The 19417-nt window shown below is 39.0% G+C and overlaps 10 protein-coding genes and 1 long non-coding RNA gene across 11 annotated transcripts in view; 7 read left to right on the top strand and 4 right to left on the bottom strand.

Annotated features, from left to right (window-relative positions):
• The window catches only part of LOC124312897, a 309861-nt gene that overhangs the window by 181906 nt on the left and 108538 nt on the right, over positions 1–19417 (top strand). The window lies entirely within an intron of this gene.
• On the top strand, positions 58–1994 carry LOC124313171 (dynactin subunit 2-like). Its single transcript, XM_046777950.1, has 10 exons — positions 58–220; positions 284–352; positions 416–555; positions 613–721; positions 777–904; positions 961–1162; positions 1232–1330; positions 1412–1501; positions 1563–1665; positions 1734–1994. The coding sequence occupies exons 1-10, from the start codon at positions 185–187 to the stop codon at positions 1904–1906; spliced, it is 1149 nt and encodes a 382-aa protein (XP_046633906.1). The 5' UTR covers positions 58–184; the 3' UTR covers positions 1907–1994.
• LOC124313229 lies at positions 2594–4878 on the top strand. The gene is made up of 4 exons (XM_046778041.1): positions 2594–3069; positions 3461–3656; positions 3725–3854; positions 3956–4878. The coding sequence occupies exons 1-4, from the start codon at positions 2858–2860 to the stop codon at positions 4348–4350; spliced, it is 933 nt and encodes a 310-aa protein (XP_046633997.1). The 5' UTR covers positions 2594–2857; the 3' UTR covers positions 4351–4878.
• Positions 6688–7206, bottom strand: LOC124313577. The gene is made up of 3 exons (XR_006910817.1): positions 7075–7206; positions 6895–6999; positions 6688–6814 (listed from the first exon to the last, which is right to left on the bottom strand). It is a non-coding gene; the product is annotated as an uncharacterized LOC124313577 (long non-coding RNA).
• On the top strand, positions 7527–8870 carry LOC124313301 (3-oxoacyl-[acyl-carrier-protein] reductase FabG-like). The gene is made up of 4 exons (XM_046778157.1): positions 7527–7705; positions 7831–7976; positions 8046–8318; positions 8394–8870. Exons 1-4 carry the CDS (start codon positions 7675–7677, stop codon positions 8721–8723), a joined length of 780 nt encoding a protein of 259 aa, XP_046634113.1. The 5' UTR covers positions 7527–7674; the 3' UTR covers positions 8724–8870.
• Positions 8973–10198, top strand: LOC124313302 (3-oxoacyl-[acyl-carrier-protein] reductase FabG-like). Its single transcript, XM_046778158.1, has 4 exons — positions 8973–9184; positions 9255–9400; positions 9473–9745; positions 9816–10198. The coding sequence occupies exons 1-4, from the start codon at positions 9154–9156 to the stop codon at positions 10143–10145; spliced, it is 780 nt and encodes a 259-aa protein (XP_046634114.1). The 5' UTR covers positions 8973–9153; the 3' UTR covers positions 10146–10198.
• On the top strand, positions 10299–11434 carry LOC124313761. The gene is made up of 5 exons (XM_046778572.1): positions 10299–10584; positions 10707–10857; positions 10929–11081; positions 11147–11278; positions 11340–11434. The coding sequence occupies exons 2-5, from the start codon at positions 10707–10709 to the stop codon at positions 11432–11434; spliced, it is 531 nt and encodes a 176-aa protein (XP_046634528.1). The 5' UTR covers positions 10299–10584.
• LOC124313403 (60S ribosome subunit biogenesis protein NIP7 homolog) lies at positions 11565–12541 on the bottom strand. The gene is made up of 4 exons (XM_046778322.1): positions 12383–12541; positions 12003–12228; positions 11800–11940; positions 11565–11737 (listed from the first exon to the last, which is right to left on the bottom strand). Exons 1-4 carry the CDS (start codon positions 12436–12438, stop codon positions 11615–11617), a joined length of 546 nt encoding a protein of 181 aa, XP_046634278.1. The 5' UTR covers positions 12439–12541; the 3' UTR covers positions 11565–11614.
• On the bottom strand, positions 12746–16959 carry LOC124312907 (arf-GAP with coiled-coil, ANK repeat and PH domain-containing protein 2-like). Its single transcript, XM_046777464.1, has 18 exons — positions 16493–16959; positions 16307–16422; positions 16197–16232; positions 16073–16130; positions 15951–16009; positions 15710–15883; positions 15458–15636; positions 15213–15352; positions 15051–15146; positions 14749–14971; positions 14572–14677; positions 14296–14502; positions 14112–14236; positions 13739–14038; positions 13528–13676; positions 13357–13456; positions 13163–13283; positions 12746–13086 (listed from the first exon to the last, which is right to left on the bottom strand). The coding sequence occupies exons 2-18, from the start codon at positions 16321–16323 to the stop codon at positions 12987–12989; spliced, it is 2190 nt and encodes a 729-aa protein (XP_046633420.1). The 5' UTR covers positions 16324–16422; positions 16493–16959; the 3' UTR covers positions 12746–12986.
• Positions 17634–18311, top strand: LOC124313760 (RING-H2 finger protein ATL64-like). The gene has a single exon (XM_046778571.1). It carries the CDS (start codon positions 17634–17636, stop codon positions 18309–18311), a length of 678 nt encoding a protein of 225 aa, XP_046634527.1.
• LOC124313430 lies at positions 18405–19396 on the bottom strand. The gene is made up of 5 exons (XM_046778353.1): positions 19272–19396; positions 19104–19193; positions 18900–19042; positions 18727–18835; positions 18405–18633 (listed from the first exon to the last, which is right to left on the bottom strand). Exons 1-5 carry the CDS (start codon positions 19325–19327, stop codon positions 18525–18527), a joined length of 507 nt encoding a protein of 168 aa, XP_046634309.1. The 5' UTR covers positions 19328–19396; the 3' UTR covers positions 18405–18524.

Raw genomic sequence — 19417 nt, 5'->3', positions numbered from 1 at the left:
TTCTTTTCATTAGTGCTGATTGCGGCCCACAGAGGCGCTGAAAAACACCCAATTTCTTATTATGACTCAGAAGTGGCAGATGGAAAGGTAGGGCGTTGGGACTCTGCTGTTTATCAAAGTAAATTATTTGTCAATTTTCTGTGACAACTCCAGACGACAGGTGTTCCTAATAAAATTGTTTTAAATGGCTGATCCGAAATACGCCGCACTGCCTGGAATCGTAATAAGTTATAATCAAATCGCGTGTTTTTATTGCTAAAGATGTTTTTTTTTTGTCTAATAGGCGTATGACCAACCTGATTACTATGAGTCTGAAGACGTGTCTGAGTCATTCTCCAACCTTAATAACCAAGTAAACCAGACTATTACATGCCTAAAAAATAGCTTCTGGTAATATTATCACATTACAATGTAGGATCAGAGTGATTGTGTTGAAAAGCTCAATACTAATGTCACAGAGTCTTTTGCAAAATTTCAAGGGCACTGGTTGTCTTCTCAGAAAGCAGATTTCTCGGGAAAGATTGGTGTAAAACACAATGCTGGTTATACTTCTTGGTTGGTACAATAGATTTCTTTTTATTCATGGTTTACACATTTGTAATTATATCCTAGGAATGGACCATATGAGTTGCAAGCAGAAGGTGAAAAAGAATCTCCTATTGAAAAGCTGAACCGTCTCAAGTGTGAAGTTGTGGAACTTCAACAAGAAGTTCAACAATCTGTAATATTCTTTAAACTCTAAACTGTGTATTGTAAATGAGCTGTTGATTATTTAGGTTACTGGATCTGAAGAATCAGGGGATCCTAGCAACTTAGCTATGCAAGTTGCATTTCTTCAGAAACAACTAATGGAAATTAAAATAGATGAAGTTGGCTTCCCTAAACCAGAGCTTTCTACAAAAAGGTTACAGATTATTAATAAATGTGTAAACCCCTTTATTTAAATGATTTTAATTACAGAAAAATTTTTGAGGATCTGGAAACTGTTGGAAAAACAGCAGGTGATGATCAGGGCAAACTTTCTACAACTGACCCATCCAAGATTGTTTACCAGTTGCAGTTTAAACCACAACAGATTAAGCTAGATCTTGCTTCCAAAGAAGCCAATATGCTACAGAGACTGGAAAAACTGGAAAGTTTATTTGGGGTCCCTGATAAGATGGTAACCTCTTGTTAAACTTCTTTTCATTATTTTGAAGTGAAACCACTGATGTTTAATTTGTACTTATAGAATCAGCTTTGTGCGGAAACTGGGCAAAAATGTGTGAGTGATGCTGTTAGATCAATATGTTCCAAGGTAGCTCTTTTAGAACCAGCTCACCTAGATCAGGTAATTGCACTAATTATTGAGTATTTTTAGTTATGTACCAGTGACAAATTGACAGCCATATAAATATTTGTTGACCATTAGGTTGAAGGTCGCCTTGCTGTCTTGATGTCTAAACTTAATGGCATAGCCAAGGAACATGGACCCATTGAAGACAGCAATGTATCAAGAATGGTATGTAATTTTATCAATTGATCAGTGATTCTAATGAAAATTTTTACATTGCTATTGGTAGGTTAAAGAACTGTATGAAGTTGTGAAGCAGCTAGAGCCTTTGATATCTCTATTACCTTCAGTTGTTGATCGTTTGTCTTCTTTGAAAGTGCTCCATGATGGCGGTAACTATTTAAAACAAACATATTTTATGGTTAATTTTAATTTCATTTAAAAATTATTTATTTCATAGCTGTCAACTTTTCCCAAACTGTCGGCCAAGTCGAAAGTATGCAATCCAACTTAGATCTGGCAATCCAAAATCAACTTCAGCTATTAATGGATATCCAAGAAGGATTGTCTACAAATGTCCAAGCAATGAAAGCTTCTATTCAAAAATTAGATGATAAACTGTCACGCAAGTGAAGTTGTTGTCTTATTAATCTAATCTCTTATCTATAATTTGATTCAACTTATTGTCAAAAATTTACCATAAAACGAATGATTACCAAAGTTTGATGTATTTTTATTAGTGCGATGTGTTAACTCAGACACTTTAGTAAAACAGGAGTACAGGCTACGCTTTCTCCGTAAAATAGTTTCAAAAGACTTGGATTTCGTTGCCATCGGTTATTAGAAAATTGTAACCGTACTCTACGCGTAAGTATATACGTAGGTATCTCTTATCATTGCCACTAGAACTTAGCTCACTAGCCGCAGTTTTTTTTCACCTGACTCTGGGGAATCCTCACTCATACTCAAGGTATCCTTGCAGTTAACATATGTGAGGAGCTTTAGATTCGTTAAAATTTTTGCACATCTTCGTTGCGATTTTTGCATGCAAGTCAACCTGCAGACAGGTCGGCCCAGGGTCGGCCAGTTTGTCCAGATAGGATGTCCTTCTCGCTTGAAGGTCACGAGAAACATTACGTAAAACTGGCATGCGGTGGTGTAGAGGTTGGGTGAGAATGACACGTGTGTCATCATTATCAAGCAGGTACAACAGCCGCAAGGCTCAGCCATTTGGTATTCATTTTGATATTGGTTTTTGTAGACCCATCCCCAGCAACGTCACCTGCAGAAGGAAAGGCCAGTTTGCATTTCAATCGAAGGTCATGGAGATCTTTACGTAAAACGTGTCATGCAGTCTTGTAGAGGTTGGGTGAGAACGGGACTTTTCGCATGATTATCAAGAAGGTAAAATAACCGCAAGGCTTAAGAGGGGGGGTGAGAAAAGTCTACAGGGATTAGTCGAGCCAGTACCTCCGACACGGTAAGAGCTGCATTTCACTATTTGCCATTCAGCTGCATTCTGCATTCTTCATCGTATTATTCAGTTCTCAATCATGGGTAAATTTTCTGTTGTAACATGGAGTTATGTATCAATTTATATATTGTTTTCTCTCCGTCATTATGCTAGTTATTATTGCATATTATTTTAAAAAATATCATTGTCTACTCGTATGTAAGGGGGAAAAAAAGGCTAAAGAAATCAGTCGAGGCATCTCCGATTCTCCGATATACAAGAGCTGCAGTGCACCATGTGTCACCAATTGCATTCTTCGTCGCGCTACCAGTATCAATCATGGGTAAATATTATGTTTTTTATATGGAAAGTTTTGTATCAATTTCTATTTTTTTTTTTCAATTTTTACTTAGCCAGTTATTGTTGAATAATTATATTTGAATTTATTAATTGTCTAGTAAACTATGCTGTCGTCCTGTTGTTGGGTGTTGGAACGTTGATGTCTGGGTCGACCACTGGTTTACCGATGACTCCTGGTGTGGCGGGGTAACACTGCCGACTTACTACACAACATACGACACAACCAATTGGTACACCGATGCCCCAAGTACTACACCACTAAGGCACCGGAGTACTGCACAACTACATATCATTGGTAAATATTCTGTTACATAGAGTGTTAAATATTCCAATTGCTTTTAACTAAATTATATATATTCTTATTGTTAAAAAAGAGATAAAAGGGGAAAGGAATCAGTCAAGTGGTCACATCTCCGACACGGCAACAGCAACTGCAATGCCAAGGTTCAGTATTACACCACAACTTGTGTTGCCCAGAGAAACTCTACACCAAAGCGCCTGAGTGCTATACCGAAGCCACTAATTACTACACCACCAAGTCACCAGAGTACTACACCACTACATATCATGGGTAAATATTCTGTAACGTCGAGTTTTAATATGCCAACTACTAATTATACAAATTATTTATTGTCTAGTCGTATGAAAGGAGAGAAAAGGTTAAAGAATTCAGCAGCCGATTGAGCATCTCCGTTACGGCAACAGGAAATGCCGTGCACTTTTTGTCATCAACTTCATTCTTCGTCGCATTACAAGTATTAAATAAAGGTAAACATTTTTCTATAGAGTTGTGAATCAACTCTACTTCTTTCTATTATTCATTATGACCATAATTGTAAAATTAATAATAAAATTTATTAATCGTCTAGTTAACTATGGCGTCGTGCTGCTGTTGGGTGTTGTATCGTTGATGGCCGGGTCGACTACTGCTGTACCGATATCTCCTGGGTATGGTGGGTATCAACAACAACATACGCAACAACCACTTACTACACTGAAGGTTGCAAGTGCCACACCACTGAGGATTAACCTTTTACCCCACGGAAGCGCCCAAGTACTACACTACAACCTACGTCGCTCCAGCTTACACCACGAAGGCAGCGGAGTACTACACCACGAAGGCAGCCGAGTACTACACCACGAAGGCAGCCGAGTACTACACCACGAAGGCAGCCGAGTACTACACCACGAAGGCAGCGAAGTACTACACCAAGGCTCCAGTTTACTTCACTACAACCCACGCTGCTCCAGAGTACTGCACTGATGTTCCAAAGAACTACACCACCAAAGGCATCCCGAGTATTACATCACTACTTTCGTTACTACCACATCCTTTCTTTGCCCCGAGTTACTACACCACTAACGCAGCCGAATAACACCCCAAACTACGATTCGGCAATTTTCTACAAGGAAATTCCTTATTATTAGAGCCGAAATTTCTACTCGGGGTTATTTATATGTATCGGTTATTTTCATGGTAATTGGTCGCTGGGAATCAATTGTTGATCTAAAATGAGAAATTAAAAGTTTTAATACGGGTAACTCTTTTGTAAGGCTTTGTTAGTAACTTCAAGCCTGTATGCTGAATTGTAAATTATTTTATGTTTGACTACTGCCTTAGTTACTCTCATTGTTTTTGCGGTTTTATGATGACTTTAATGGCGAATTAAGAAAGAAACTTGTAACTGTTAATTTTTTCAAATCTTATTAATAGTTGACAAGTGACTGACCTTGGTATAAATGAAAGACTTTGAACTTGAGAAAAATATATTGATACAATTCCTAAACAAAACTTGGTATTAATTTAGAAACAATGAACAAAAGACTTAAAAAAAGAATTGTGTTATATTTTCCCACCTCCACCCACAATTCCACCACATTTTATAGTCACATACATACACATATACATACACACGTTAACCCATTGGCTGCCACGCCATACAACCCGTAGGTTGCTCTCTACTACTCTACGCGCCACGTCAGAAGGATCCATGACCAAGTGGGACTTGCCATTACTGACAAGTCCGTGCTGAAAAGGGGGAACTATGGTGCATTGCCTGAAACAGGCGCCTTGCGGCAAATTTTGGGCTTGGCGACTCTCCGACCCCGCGGCTTGTAAACCACGAGACCGAACAGCGCGGCCCGTGCTAAGGAGCTAGGGGAGAACCAAGGCGTGGCAGCCAACGGGTTAACTAACACAAACGAAATAATACCAGCAATACGATGATCCACGTTGATGACGCATTCGGCAACATCCGACGGAGACCGGTGACGATTTTTAAAGACGAGAAAATCCATCTTCTCGACGTCTCCTCTGCATTACCTGAATAAAGACAAAACAGTTTTTATTTAGTGACATGCCAATAAAAGTTACATAATACAGATTAATCAGGTTTTTAAGCTCAAAGATTTAAAGATTCAATTTTTTTAACTTAAAATCAAGCTTGCAATATTGAGAACTGTAAACAGAACAAAGCTCACTTGCTAGTCTTAAAAAACAATTCCGGAAGAATACCGGAAGTAACCACAGCGCCTCAACCATTGAGCTGTCATCAAATTAAACCACATATTCGTGATCTCCATGAAATTTGGGGTCGATTAGGTGTGATTTAAACGAAATCCAAAATTTGGCCAAAATCGAGAATTTTCCTGAACTATAGTTCAGGAAAATTTTCGAAACCGGAAGTACGCGTACGTAAAAATAAAAACATGAGCTTTAACACAAATTTATCGAGGATTACGAATATGTGGTTTGTTTGTGCGTTCAGGAAAATTTTCAAAACCGGAAGTACGAAAACGTACAAAAACAAACATGAACTTTACCACAAATTCGACGAGGATCACGAATATGTGGTTCTTTTGTGCGTCAATTAAATATTCACTGAACTACTGACTAAAAAGAGAAAACCGGAAGTAGAAAAAAAAAACACATTATTAAAAATCTAACAAGTGAGCTTTGTTGGGGGAATAGTAATCGTCAGTTATCATTAAATATTTAAACAAAATAACTGCCAATAAAGGTTTAAAGAGATGTGCAAAGTTACTGAAACTGACTGTTTTGACAGCAGCAAATTATCAAAAAGCCATCTAGCGTTCGAAAAAAGAAACGTCCAAGTAAAACTTCGTTTGAGCATAAGAAGGGCCTGATTTTGGAAACTTTTACACAGAGTCTAACGCAACTAGACTATTAATAGATAACCTACGAAAATAAGTCAATTGTTGGGTACCTGGGCATAATCCAGTGGTGTGTGACTGCAGGTGTGTAACAACGGACGGAAGCGATCACTAAAGTGGTCCAGAAACTCGCCAAGTTGCCAGTGAAGTAAAACAAATTGTGTTTAGAAGCAGTGAAGCTAGATGAACGTGCGTCGCGAAGGTAGGATGGAGAAGAACGTTGATGGAAGTCCCTCTTCCGTCATGGACAAAGGTCAGCATGGGCACAAGAATCTCCGTGCCAGGACCACACGATTCCATAGAGAAACTGCGTGCTCTGTAAAAGAAAATGTTTTACATTAATGAAAATATAACAAATAATAAAGCATTTCAATCTTTACCTTTTCTAAGAAGCACACTGCAATTTTCATGATGAAAAAACCGTAAAATGGAATTCACAGCAACCAACAGCATTACTCCACATGTTGAGATAAATTTCCTGATGCTTAAGAAAGTGTCATGAAGTGTTGCAGTAGCATGGTGATAGGTGGTTCACACTTCATGTCACTGAAACTCTAAGTGGAAATGGGACAAGGAAATTATCTATGTTATTTACAAATTTACACAAATTTACCTATGAGATTTAAAACTGTACCTATCTCTTAGCTGGGTTGTCTTCTAAACAGAAGTAAAAACAGCCATAACAACAAACATGCTGTTGCAGGGTACGCCACCAAAATTGCGAGATTCAGAAAAGATCCTATGGTTCAAGAATACCTATGTTATACATGAAAATCTGAATTTTAATGGTCTGGTAGCAGTAATGAAGAAATACCTTAACTCGGCAGATTTGTATTCCACTATATGCGAGTTTCAAACATCAGTTTTAGGCTTTTTTTTTTAGGCATGAGGATCTAATGGACGGAAATTGACTGAGCGCTAAGTCAACTTCTTGGAATGACTGACAGTATGCAACTATGCATCTAAAATTTGAAGAAATAAAATGATACAGAATAAAAATAAGGAAACTAGGTAAAGATAAACCTACATATAATACAAAGTTCAATTTGGTAATTGAAATCACAGGAATATAAGTATATAAATTTGCAACAATTTGTTTCGCTCGTTTCAACATGAAAGAAACCAACAACAACATGGGCGACATTAGCGACATCTGGTAATGAGTTTTGAAGAGTTCTGTTTTGAGTTGGCAACTTAGGATTAAAAACTTATTACTAGATGTCGCTTGTGTCGCTCTTGTTTTTGTTACATCGTGAAACGAGACACATCAAAACGAGTGTCTTTTTTCTGGAAGTCCGAAGTCGTGATTGACTTGTGAAGAAACGAGTTGTATTGCTATTACAGAATCTATACGACAAGAAATTATTGTTCTTTTAAATTTCTTAGTCGGATTTATTTTCGTTCTCATTTTAACATGACAGATAAAAAAGTTGTACTGATCACTGGTAAATGACAAACTGACAGTTTTCATTCATCACATATTCACATTGAATTCATTACATATTGAGTGACAACAGTTAAATTTATGTTGACTTATCATGTTTTTATTTTTTATTTAAAAAAAATCAAGGTGCAAGTTCTGGTATTGGAGCTGCTACAGGTGTGCATTTTGCCAAACTGGGATACAGGTTGGCTGTTTGCGGCAGAAATACAGCTGCATTAGCTGAAACAGCAGCCCATTGTCTTGAAGCAAATGATAAGCTTTCTGCAGATGATGTAATCTAGTTTTACTACATTTCTTTGTGCTAAATAAGCCTACAACTTACGTTTTTCTTTGCCGTCAAGGTTCTGCAATTGGTTGGTGACATGGCTGTGGAGAAGGATTGTGAGGATGCAGTGAAAAAGGTTATTGACAAATTCAAAAAGTTGGATGTCCTCATTCCATGTGCAGGAATTCTGACAACAGGGCCACTTGAAAGCATTTCAATGGATGAATATGATAACCTAATGAATATCAATTGTCGATCTATTGTTCTCTTGATGAAACTTTGTACTCCACACCTTATTGAAACCAAAGGAAACATAGTTAATGTTTCTAGCGTGACGGGATTGCGAGCTGTAAGTATTGACTACGAAATGTTATCTTATTGTATACGGTTCTAACTTAAAGAGTTATCATTGGTTTATTCCCAGTTTCCAGGAGTGCTGTCTTACTGCATCAGCAAAGCTGGGGTTGATCAACTAACACGATGCGCTGCTCTAGAGCTAGCTCCAAAAGGAGTACGTGTCAATTCCGTAAATCCTGGTGTCATCATCACCCATTGTCATAAGCGCTCAGGAATGACTGACGAAGCATACGCCAAATTTTTAGAGCATTCGAAAACTACTCATGCCCTCGGCCGTCCTGGCACTGCTGAAGAAGTTGCCAAAGCTATTGCCTTTTTAGCTTCGGACGATGCTTCATTTATTACTGGAGTGACTCTTCCAGTTGATGGTGGGCGCGGAATCATGTGTCCCCGATAAATGAACGATTAGTGAGCTATTAATATTCAGAGGGTCAGGTTAGTTGCGTACAGAGGAAATTATAATGATGAAAATCTTATTGTGGAGATGAATTGTTAAAGGTGTAATCTGTTGATACCGTGTTTTATTACACACTTCAGCTGGGAATTTTTTTTAATTATTGCAGCTAAGGACTCGGCAAGACTTCATTTCTTTCATGTTGCATCACCACTCATCAATACTGCCATACAAACTAATCAGCATAAATTAACCTACGATCGCTGTTTAAACAAACAACGTTCCCGATTTGGAACGTGATATCTGATGGTGCAAGAAAGTTATCAGTACCGATAAGCGCAAAATTGTTTAGAGGGTATATAGCTAGACGGTATTCATGACAAGACTTCACTAAGTATCTTATTCTAGTTACAATATCTATAATTTAAAACAAATGTCTGATCTGAAAGTCGCTCTCATAACCGGTATGTTACTTATTTGCTCCAAACCACCGTTAAATTGATTTTCTCCTATAGTATTTATTTCGCTTTCTAGGCGCAAGCTCCGGAATCGGTGCCGCAACGGCGGTACATTTCGCTAAGATAGGTTACAAACTGGCTATTTGCGGAAGAGATAAAACTGCACTAGCCAAAACCGCCACTCTATGCTTGGAAATGAATCCCCAATTATCAAGAGATGATGTAAGTAAAATGGGAACAAAATGGCTTGACTGAAATTTCACAGAATCTAATTCAACTTTTAATTTGTTAAAGGTATTGGTTTTAGTTGGCGATCTGACTGTGGAGAAAGACTGTGAAGAAGCCGTCCAGAATACAATTGAAAGATTCAAGAGATTAGATGTCCTCATTCCGAATGCCGGAATCTTAAAAATTGGTTATCTTGAAACGCATTCTTTAGCAGAATACGATCAAGTCATGGACATAAACTGTCGATCAGTTATTGTTTTAACCAAATTGTGCATTCCTCACCTTACTGAATCTAAAGGGAATATAGTCAATGTTTCCAGCATTTGCGGATTACGAGCCGTGAGATAAATTAGATTTAAAAAAAATAAAACGAGCTGTTTTAGTTAACATTGATTTCCTTTGGCTACAGTTTCCAGGTTCCCTGTACTATAACGTCAGCAAAGCGGGAGTAGACCAACTGACTAGATGCTCTGCCTTAGAGTTGGCACCCAAAGGAGTGCGCGTAAACGCTGTCAATCCCGGAGTGATCATTACAGAGTGCCAAAAACGTGCTGGAATGACGGACGAATTTTACGAGAAATTCATGGAACACTCGAAAACTACTCACCCACTTGGACGGCCGGGAACTGCAGAAGAAGTCGCCAAAGCTATTGCCTTTTTGGCTTCGGACGACGCTTCATTTATTACCGGGGTTACACTTCCAGTTGATGGGGGACGTTCTGTAGCATGTCCTCGTTAATCGATCGACTTATGTAATCTAATACACGCCTGCTGGGCCCCTGAAAACAAAAATGATCAAATCTTAAAAATTCACAGAGGGTAAAATTGAGAGCTGAAACATGATTAAAAAATATTGGTGCAAGAACGATGGCTAAGAACAACATAAACTAGGGAACAAGCTTTGAACGAAAACCCTTACTTTTCTGATTTACATGTAACAAATTGTGATTTAAATTTAGGTTTGACTACCCTGTTAGCAAATCATCGGCGTTGTTTATCGACGGTAGGAATAGGGACACGCCCGTTTCAACGTATAATGAACTAGTCAATATTTTTAGGGTGGAGTAGCTCTACCGTTAGGCGTTAACTTTGCCAATCCTGCGTCCTTCAATCCAGTTACAGCGTTTACCCCTCTTGCACAAAGAGCTCCTACTTATTAGTTTATCGCTTCCAACAAGGTACAAACGTGTTTAAAACATTTTGAGGGAAAGATAATAATTAAATAAGATAATGAAGCAATCCGATTGACAATGTAAGTATGATGTAATTTAATTTAATTTTGGAATTTAATTTTCATCAGATGGCGGTGATCGACATGGAAAAGCTCGTTACTTCGACGGTAATGCCGGCCAACACAACGGAAGAGATTCCATGGGTTGAAACGACTATTGCTGGAGGATTCCGGATTTGGCAGGTTCTCTTTCTAAGCGGAGCTGTTCTTTTAGCCGTCGGTACTTAACATCTCAAATTTGAAGAAAGATTCGATAAGATTTTCTATTCACTCGGTTTGTCCCTGCTACAGTAATCATTTTATGCTGTTGCGTACGCATACGCATTCCGAGAACTAAGCAAGAAATTGAGGCGGACTTCCGGCGCAAGCAACTTTCCAAGCGCTTCAAGCAAGAACTTAAGCGCATTCGAAACTCGGAATTGGATGTCATGGATCTTAGACGAGGTTTAAAGTCTTAAACTGCTTATTTTATAAACTTTTGAATTTAAACAAAAACTTTGTACTTACAGCATTGGATAGAGTCCGGGCCGACTTCCATTCGGACACGGAAAGTTTCTGCGGTAATCAATCCGACATCTTCACTTCGCTGGCTCAAGGAGGAGTAGGTTCGCCAGGGGAAGACAGCCCAGTTGATTCAAGTGGTGAGTCAGCAAACTTGATAATTCTAAGGGCTCAACTGATTATCTTAAGTATTTTCTCTAGACTACAATGTGACTCAACAATGGTTGGAAATGCAAATGTCCAAGTTGCGCACGTCAGCACCGTTACCTAAACCTTACACCACCCAACGCGTATAAGATTTTTTTTTTAAACGGAAGTGTAAACTTTTCATTTTTCATCTTTTACGACTACTGTTGCCAATTACTTCAATTAATAAGTAGAATGTTGAATTTTTTTTAAAGTTTCCATCGCTTACTCACGACAATACACTTATAAAACAACAATTTATTGGTATTCACTTGTGAGTGTTACAAAGTTTAACCTACAAGTGTGTCCTCTGCACGGATATACTCTCCGACATCGGCTTGATGAAAGCATACAATAGCCATGGGCTCAGCATGTCTGCACTCTGATGTAGCCTTGGCTGCAACTCCAAAGCCCTGTTTTGTAATATTAATTATTCATTTACTGCTTAAAATGGAAGTTACAATATATAGCTTACCAAAGGAATATCAGCCATGTTATAAACTACAACTCCTTGATATTTAGCAGTACTGTCAGAAATTCTGCCAAGTCCAGACTTCATAATGTGATTGCCATAAACAAATTGCTGTTCAGCTGTTGGTTTAAGCCAAATTTTGTACTAATAAAGAAATAACATTTTAGCTTTGAATAAATAAACAGCTCATGACTATGACAACCTACCTGAGCATAAGGAGCCAAGTAATCTAATGCAGTAATGTGAAGACGAAACTTCCTGGTCTTTGTAAATTTTCCAAAACATGTACCAATACTCATAAGGTGGTCACGATCGATGGAAACTGCATGCTTGAGAAGCTTCTCAGAGATGTAAAATACTCTGTCACGGTGAAGTCGGAAGCAATAGGCTCCATCTGGTCTGTCAATCAGCAGTCTCACATTTTCGCCGATGCTAAGTAATTAAAATATACAGGCACAACATTGTTAGTACAAATCTAGGTTGAAGAATTGCTACAAGCTTTGATTCTGTGAAAATACATCCCAAGTAAACAATGCCATAGTACTCATCTGTACACATTATTTTATACAATAAAGTATTTACTTACTATTTTGTGAGTTTTTCAAAAAAGATTTTAGTTTCTTCATCAGTTAAAGGTCTCATGTTGAATTGAAATTTCACAGCCCACGTGTGTCGCGTACGTCAAGTCGAGTGAGAGTCGATGCAGACGAAATGTACAAAATGAAAAAGCTTGATTAGATTTGGATAGGGCTAAACAGCAGACAACGCGAACCAAATAAAAATCGGGTTTTGCGCTTAAGAAAATAAGAACTGTTGAAATATTTTAGTATATAAAATACTGGTCTATTTTGTTGCAAAATGATGAAGATCTCGTTTAATAAAGACATAAAAAACATGAAGAAAGATAAGCGAAAACTGAAGGTCACAACTGACTCATGAATTGCTCAAGTCGGGAATGTATAATTTGTGTATTTTTCAAGTTTTTCATATGGAAGTAATAAAAATGAGAAACAACGGAGATGGTAAACCAAGAGACAAATTGTTCATCACAGAAGAGTTTAGGATGAAAAACTAGAGGACACTAACAGGATGTATCCATCATAGGAAAAATTTAAAAAACATTTGGAAGTAGGGGAAAGGTAAATAGGACCTATAAAGTTATGAGTGGCTCCCCATTATGTATCGAATCTTTATCGTAAAAAGTCGCGCACCATTTCTTGGAAAGTATCGTCTCCAGCTTCCCCAAATTCCGTCTCTCTCATCTCATCAGTTAAACGTGAAATGCGCAAACTAGACAGCAAAAGAATATTAGTCATCAGTAAAAAGTATTTGACTTATTAAGGGTATTTAATCACTTCAAACTTACAAGCTAACAATATCAGCGTTTGCAGTCTTTACGGCTACATCTAAAGGGGTATTCCCGTCATTATCCGCAATTTTTTGGTCAGCGCGGTTTTTCAATAGTAGTCCTACTTGCGCCGGAAGACCTAAACATTTTTTATCCAAGGAACCCAATTAATATTATTCTTTTCATTCACAGAAAATTGACAGCAGATTTACCTAGTTCTGTGGCCAGTAACAAGGCAGTTTTACCAGCAGCATCTCTAGTATTTATTTTGGCCCCATTTAAAAGAAGATATTGTAGTAAAGTAACTGATCCCTGAAAATAACAAAAGAAATTTTAATGTGTAATGTGATAAGATGAAGTAATAAGAGACTGTTGAATCATACGTTTAAAACGGCTAAATGAACCGGAGCCCGTTCTTGGGTGTTTCCGCTAGTAGTGTTGCGATCCGCGTATAAAGCTAGAGCGCGAGCGATCCACACAATTTGACCCGTTTCAGCACCTTTACTTAATAGCCAATTAGGATCGACTTGACCTATGAAAATGTTAAAGAATGAACACCCTAGTTGTCTACAGTAACGAGGCAAATGAATGTACCTGATTCAGGAATGATAACAGCTTCTTGCAAAAGATTCTCGTCCCCAGCCCATCGATGATCGACAAACAGCTTTTTGACATATTTGGCCTGTATCCATGCATCTCGCACTTGCTGGGTCGAGTCTGGCTGTGGTTTACACAGATCACTGGCAGTATCTACTTTAGACTCGTAGATTGAATTGACGATAGCGTTACCCAGGGAAACCATCACTTGGGCCACTTCGCCGTCCCATTTATCCCAGGTAAGCGACCTTACTTTGCTTACGTGTACACCAAGACTACGGTGGATACCCGAACAAGCTGTTGTCAAAAATAAAGAATAATTGAAAAGGCGAATTCCAGTGAAAAATAAAGAGTCAACCAAGAGACAAACCTATGCACAATGTTATGCCCAAATTGATACTAGCCCATTCGGGATTTTCTGCTGAACAATCACAACAGCGGTCGTTTCCAGCCACTGCTAAAATGTCCGATAAAATTTTATCTCTACTACTTTCCCTGATTTAAAAAAAAAATTATTAAATATTTATACCGCAATTGCAGCCATTTTTAAATACTTTGATGTGTTGGCGCTATCAGTGGTAGAGTGGCTAGAGTTTTGACTGTCTTTAGCATTGCTCCTAGGTGACTCGTTGCTTGCCAGACTCTGCCCCGAACTACTCCGACTGCTTAGCATCAATTGCATGGCCGCACCTATCTCATCTTGGATAGCTTGGATCCATACCTGGAACATCTCTTCGGAATCCGCTTGCAGAACGTGAGACCTGCGCAATGTCATCCGACATTTTGAATAATTAATCAAAGCTGCGAGGTGTCTTGACTGCAAATTTTACTTGGTGGGTGAAATGACTTCAAAGCAATTACGGCGATCAATGTCAACCAACGGTCGGACGGAGCAAAGTTTCAAGTCTTGCTCCATGATTGTGCCTTCTCGGTCACCTGATCAAAAGATATCTATTGATTAAGAGAATACCTGACACAACAAATAACGTCAGTGTTAGCTTGGGTACCTGTCCTTTTCCGGTAAATCAATTGACTGGAGCAAATGGCGAACCACCGTCTATTCCACGTTTTGAATGGACTCGTCGTACGCTTAAACAGATATCCTTCCATGCGGGTTCCGTTCAGCGTCTCGGATTTCAACATGGGCACTAAATCCTTTGATGTGACTACACTGTGCCGGTTTCCCAACTCTCTTTCTAGCGCGTTGGTCTCTTCTCGTAACTGCGTCACCTGTATTTAACACGCCAAAGTGTTGCAGGATCAAACCGGTTTTTAAGTACGTGTGGCATCACTAAGCGTTAGATCTCACTTCTGATCCAATGTTTTTCAGGAACGGATCAGTATCTTGGAAAAGGTCCGATCCTTGGTGAAAGAATGTGCTCTGGGCGTGCATGTAGGAAAGTAACTATGGAACCAATCAATGTTTCAGCTCAGTGCTAATGTCAAAATGAATGCTTAAAAAGATTCTTACTGGATCAAGAATTTCATGGCGTTTCTTCGACTGCACTAAACTAATAGTGTACAAATGGTCCAGCGCTGTGTAACGGAAGCAACTACGAGTGGCGATCAACACGTTTGACGTTTCGTCCACTCCACTTGTGGTCATTAAACCTGTTCGACAAATGGTTCGCATTACACTTCATAAACCTATGCCGCTTACTCGGTTCCAATCGTTTTTATCAGTAAAAGATAGCGAAAGATAAGGCTATTACATACCCTGGTGTGTGGAGGACAGAGTGCTGGCGGCTAGTACAGTATTCGCCGAGCCAGATGCGGTAACACCTTGGTTCTTGTTGGAATTCTTCGGAGCTTGAGCATGTCGAGCGAGCGCTGTGTCGAGATCGGCCGAGATCTTGTCAAAGTGTTGCCGACTGTCCTTGACTTGTTTCAAATCCCTACAGAAGAGAAATAAGTGTTGCTTATGATTGCTTTTTATTTACTTTTCTGTTTACGGGAGAAATAACTCACTTTTTTAGGAAATTATTAAGCGATCTAGAAACTGATCTGCTGGTTTGGTCAATCAGAATCGAGTGATATTTGATGGTCTCTTGCAGTGAATTGGCAACTTTATTTAAAGCCTGGGAGACGGCTGGATCTCCTTTGAAATGCAAGCTCACTTGTAACATGCTCTGGACAAGATTGCTAGGAAAAGAGAGTATGGTAAAATCTATAGATTTGATAAAACTAATTCATTTAAAAATCAAATTACTTTTGGAAGCCCAAATAGGTTTTCCCTGCATCAATTGTTAAGTTACAGTTTTTCAAAACCTATGAGAAATTCAGAATTATTATCAAATGAAATAAAATAGTTAATAACAAGAGGCTACTTGCTTTTTCAAGTTTAATTTCCAGATCATCTAAATTTGCATGATTTTCTTCCAGAGCATCTCTAAAAATAGAAAAATATAGTAGTCATTTGGCTTTACGACTTGTTTAAATATTTAAAATGTAATACCTAAACTTTGGGGAATCCCTCATGCACTCTTCATAACTGTAGGATTCAGAAATGCATTCATTAATAAGTAAATTGTTTTACATGTATTAATATTAATGTTAACCACATACGAGATTATGGGTTTCATGTTGATTGAAAGACTGATGAAAGCTCAGATCTCGACGTGGTAAACTGCTATTCTGAGGGTGATGTGGGTTTAGTGATTATGATGATGAAACGTAACAACCTAGAAGTAGTGAAAGCAATATTGCAAACCAAAACTAATCACAATACTAAATATTAAAAGAGCAGCTTACCAAAATATTGACTTAAGAGCCAACAGTTTTTCTAACAGATTGAGTAAAAATACTACAGCATAGTTGGTATTACATGTGTGTTGTTTCCTTTTTAGTGATGGCAAGCTCGGTGTTTAGGAATTGGAGAAAAGAACACAACAGTGGGCCATCATTGACAGAGTGAAACTGCAACCAAACAATATCACCGTTCTCCTCCTCCTTCCTACAGGATGACGTATATCCTCTTCTGTGAAATCTTGTGTCGCAATCCAATTCGTTGAGTTGGCACGTAAATAATCGCAGCCTTTGGCTTTTTTTTTAAAAAGGCGAGTTCACACAAACAGGCTTGCACTCCCACTCACTAGCAATGGATGACAACTTTTCGACACACAGTATGTCGGTTGGCAAATCTCCTTTTTTTAATTTTTCACGAAAGGAAGGGGAAAAAACGAACGTCAAAACATTAAGGTGCTGCTAAACGGCAACTCGACAGTGGCCAATCGACTTGCAGATTAGAAAACGAGTACAAACGGGTGCAGCAGCAGCTCTTCTTATATTCAAAATGGATATTACGTGTTTTGTGAAAGTAAACAAAATGTGGGACATTAACCTACAAACAGGCGTAAAGTAAAACGACTCAACACTGTTTGCAGTGTACAGATAGTACACGCGTGGAAACGACGGTTGAACAAATAATCCCCCCCAACTACTGTTTTCTGTGTACAGGAGATTCAATATTAAATAGCTAATAGGATTTTACTCTTGACTGCACAAGGAAAATACTGAAAAAAACCAGTAATTTATGTCCGTTTGTTTCGTCCCAATTCACCTGTGAGTAAACCTGTAAACCGCGACGCATACCAAAGTACACAGACGTGTGCCCAGTATTACGTTGTTTATGGCGCTCGGTGAAACTTATTTTCCTGAATTGCGGTTGTTGTTTCAATGAATTATCTTTTAAAAGTATTGAAATAAATGCGATTTAATGAGACGCAGCCATTTAAAACCATACAAAACTCGAATTAAAATTATTTGAAATGATATGAAGAGAAATAAGCTCGGATGAGGACTTGCAGAGGCAAGTCCGCAGGACTCGGGAGATAAATAGGCGACACGGTTTCTTATCTTTATTGCCTTGATTGTCTATTATCGAAGATTCAACATGTCAAACGATCAATCAAACTCCAACGACGAGTCGGCCAATGAAAATCTGAATCCCGTTTCCAACATGGAGGATAACGACGAACCGGCTGGTGACGTAATAACCGACGATGAATCAGCTGAAATGGCAAATCCCACGTCCAGCCTTTCAACTGACGATCTACCTGACGATCTACCTGCTGTGAATGAACCGACGGTGAATGATGAACCTGCCATTCCCTCCGGAAGTTCCGTTCCCCAACACCAACCGATGAATTACGACCACGGTGAATGCGCCATTTGCATGAGTCCCCAAACGGACAAATCACGACTCGATTGCGGCCACGTCTTTTGTTTCGACTGTCTGGTCAGCTGGTGCCGCGTCAAGTTGGAGTGCCCGACATGCAGGCAACCGTTCAGCCAATTCGTTCACAACATCACGTCGGGATCGTCCCAGGGCGAAGTTTTCACACCCGTCCGTCCTCCCGCACCACCAAGACGGAGAATGGTATTTCGTGCTTTTTCGGTGTACGATGGAAGTCGTTGGGTCACCTTGAACGATGGAAATGGTGGGTTACCCTTGAACGATGACGCCTTCCAGCGATTCATGGTGGCAATGTTATTTCCTGGAATCAATCTGCTCAGTACCGACGATCAGCCCATGAACCCACCCAACGATCCTTCCAACGACTTGGACTAAACGTTTCGAATCATTTCCCTGACATTTTTACGAGACATTCAATTTCAAATATCAAATCATTCGGAAATACAAAATAAAATCAACTCATTTGTCTTCTTATTTTTAAAACAAACCACATTGACACTAATTGAAACACATTTTGCGGGTATACATTTTGATTTGTGTTTTTAAAAGAAATTTTTATAAATAGTAAATTGCATACACAAAGACAGTTTAAACTATGTCGTCGGTAACCATCGAGTGATCGAACCGTCCAGCGTTCAACTGAAGCGGATACGGCGGTCTAAGCGGAGCCAATCCAACGCTTTCCCTGTTATTAGCGCTGTGAATTTTAGTGTATATCGACCGAGTTATTCATTTCATTATTTTACCAGATCAAAAACTTATTAGAGAAAAGTATATACAAGACACAAACCTGTTTAGTAAGCTGAATTTCGACTGGATGGCTGCTGGTTGAATGAGACCCGTTGGGCCGCAGACCACTCCGGTGGGCGCAACATTGGTCACACGAGATTGCTGGACTCCTAAGAAATGAAACGATGCGTTAGATTCAATCACGAATAATAAAATGAGATGAATATAGTATACCTAGAATATGGCGGATGCCGTAACGAGAGGCAGTCGCTTGATGGCCGACATTTTCCGTGTAAATCGGTTGGGGTCGACAACTATTGGACGTCAGGGTCAAGAAAATACCAACCACTAGTATAGCGAATATGGCGATACCGAACCTAGATACATTCCAGTCGTTAATTTAAATGAAATTAAACATCTGTTACTGTTGATTTTTACCAAAAGTACCACTGCGACCAAATGCTGTTGGCCGACGAAATCATGGGGCAGCATCCCCGTCCGCAACACAACTCCGTTTCAGCTTTGCACCTGCATGGATCAATAAAAAAGAACAATTTTTTTTCAAATTCGTAAATCAGTCGATTTGTTGTTGTTTAAGTTCCCGACTTGTAAACGAAAGTTGCGTTGCCATCGTAGATCGTACAGAAGAAGATCTGCGACATGGCGTCATCCACTTTAGAGGTTTCAACTTGGCGTTTGGTGCTTTGGTTGATGGGTCTGTTTGGCGTCAAAGTCGGTCAACTACTGAAAGA

The sequence above is a fragment of the Daphnia pulicaria genome, chromosome 9, assembly GCF_021234035.1.
Source record: "Daphnia pulicaria isolate SC F1-1A chromosome 9, SC_F0-13Bv2, whole genome shotgun sequence".
NCBI lineage: Eukaryota > Metazoa > Arthropoda > Branchiopoda > Diplostraca > Daphniidae > Daphnia > Daphnia pulicaria.
This window is presented reverse-complemented; position numbering and strand designations above follow the sequence as displayed.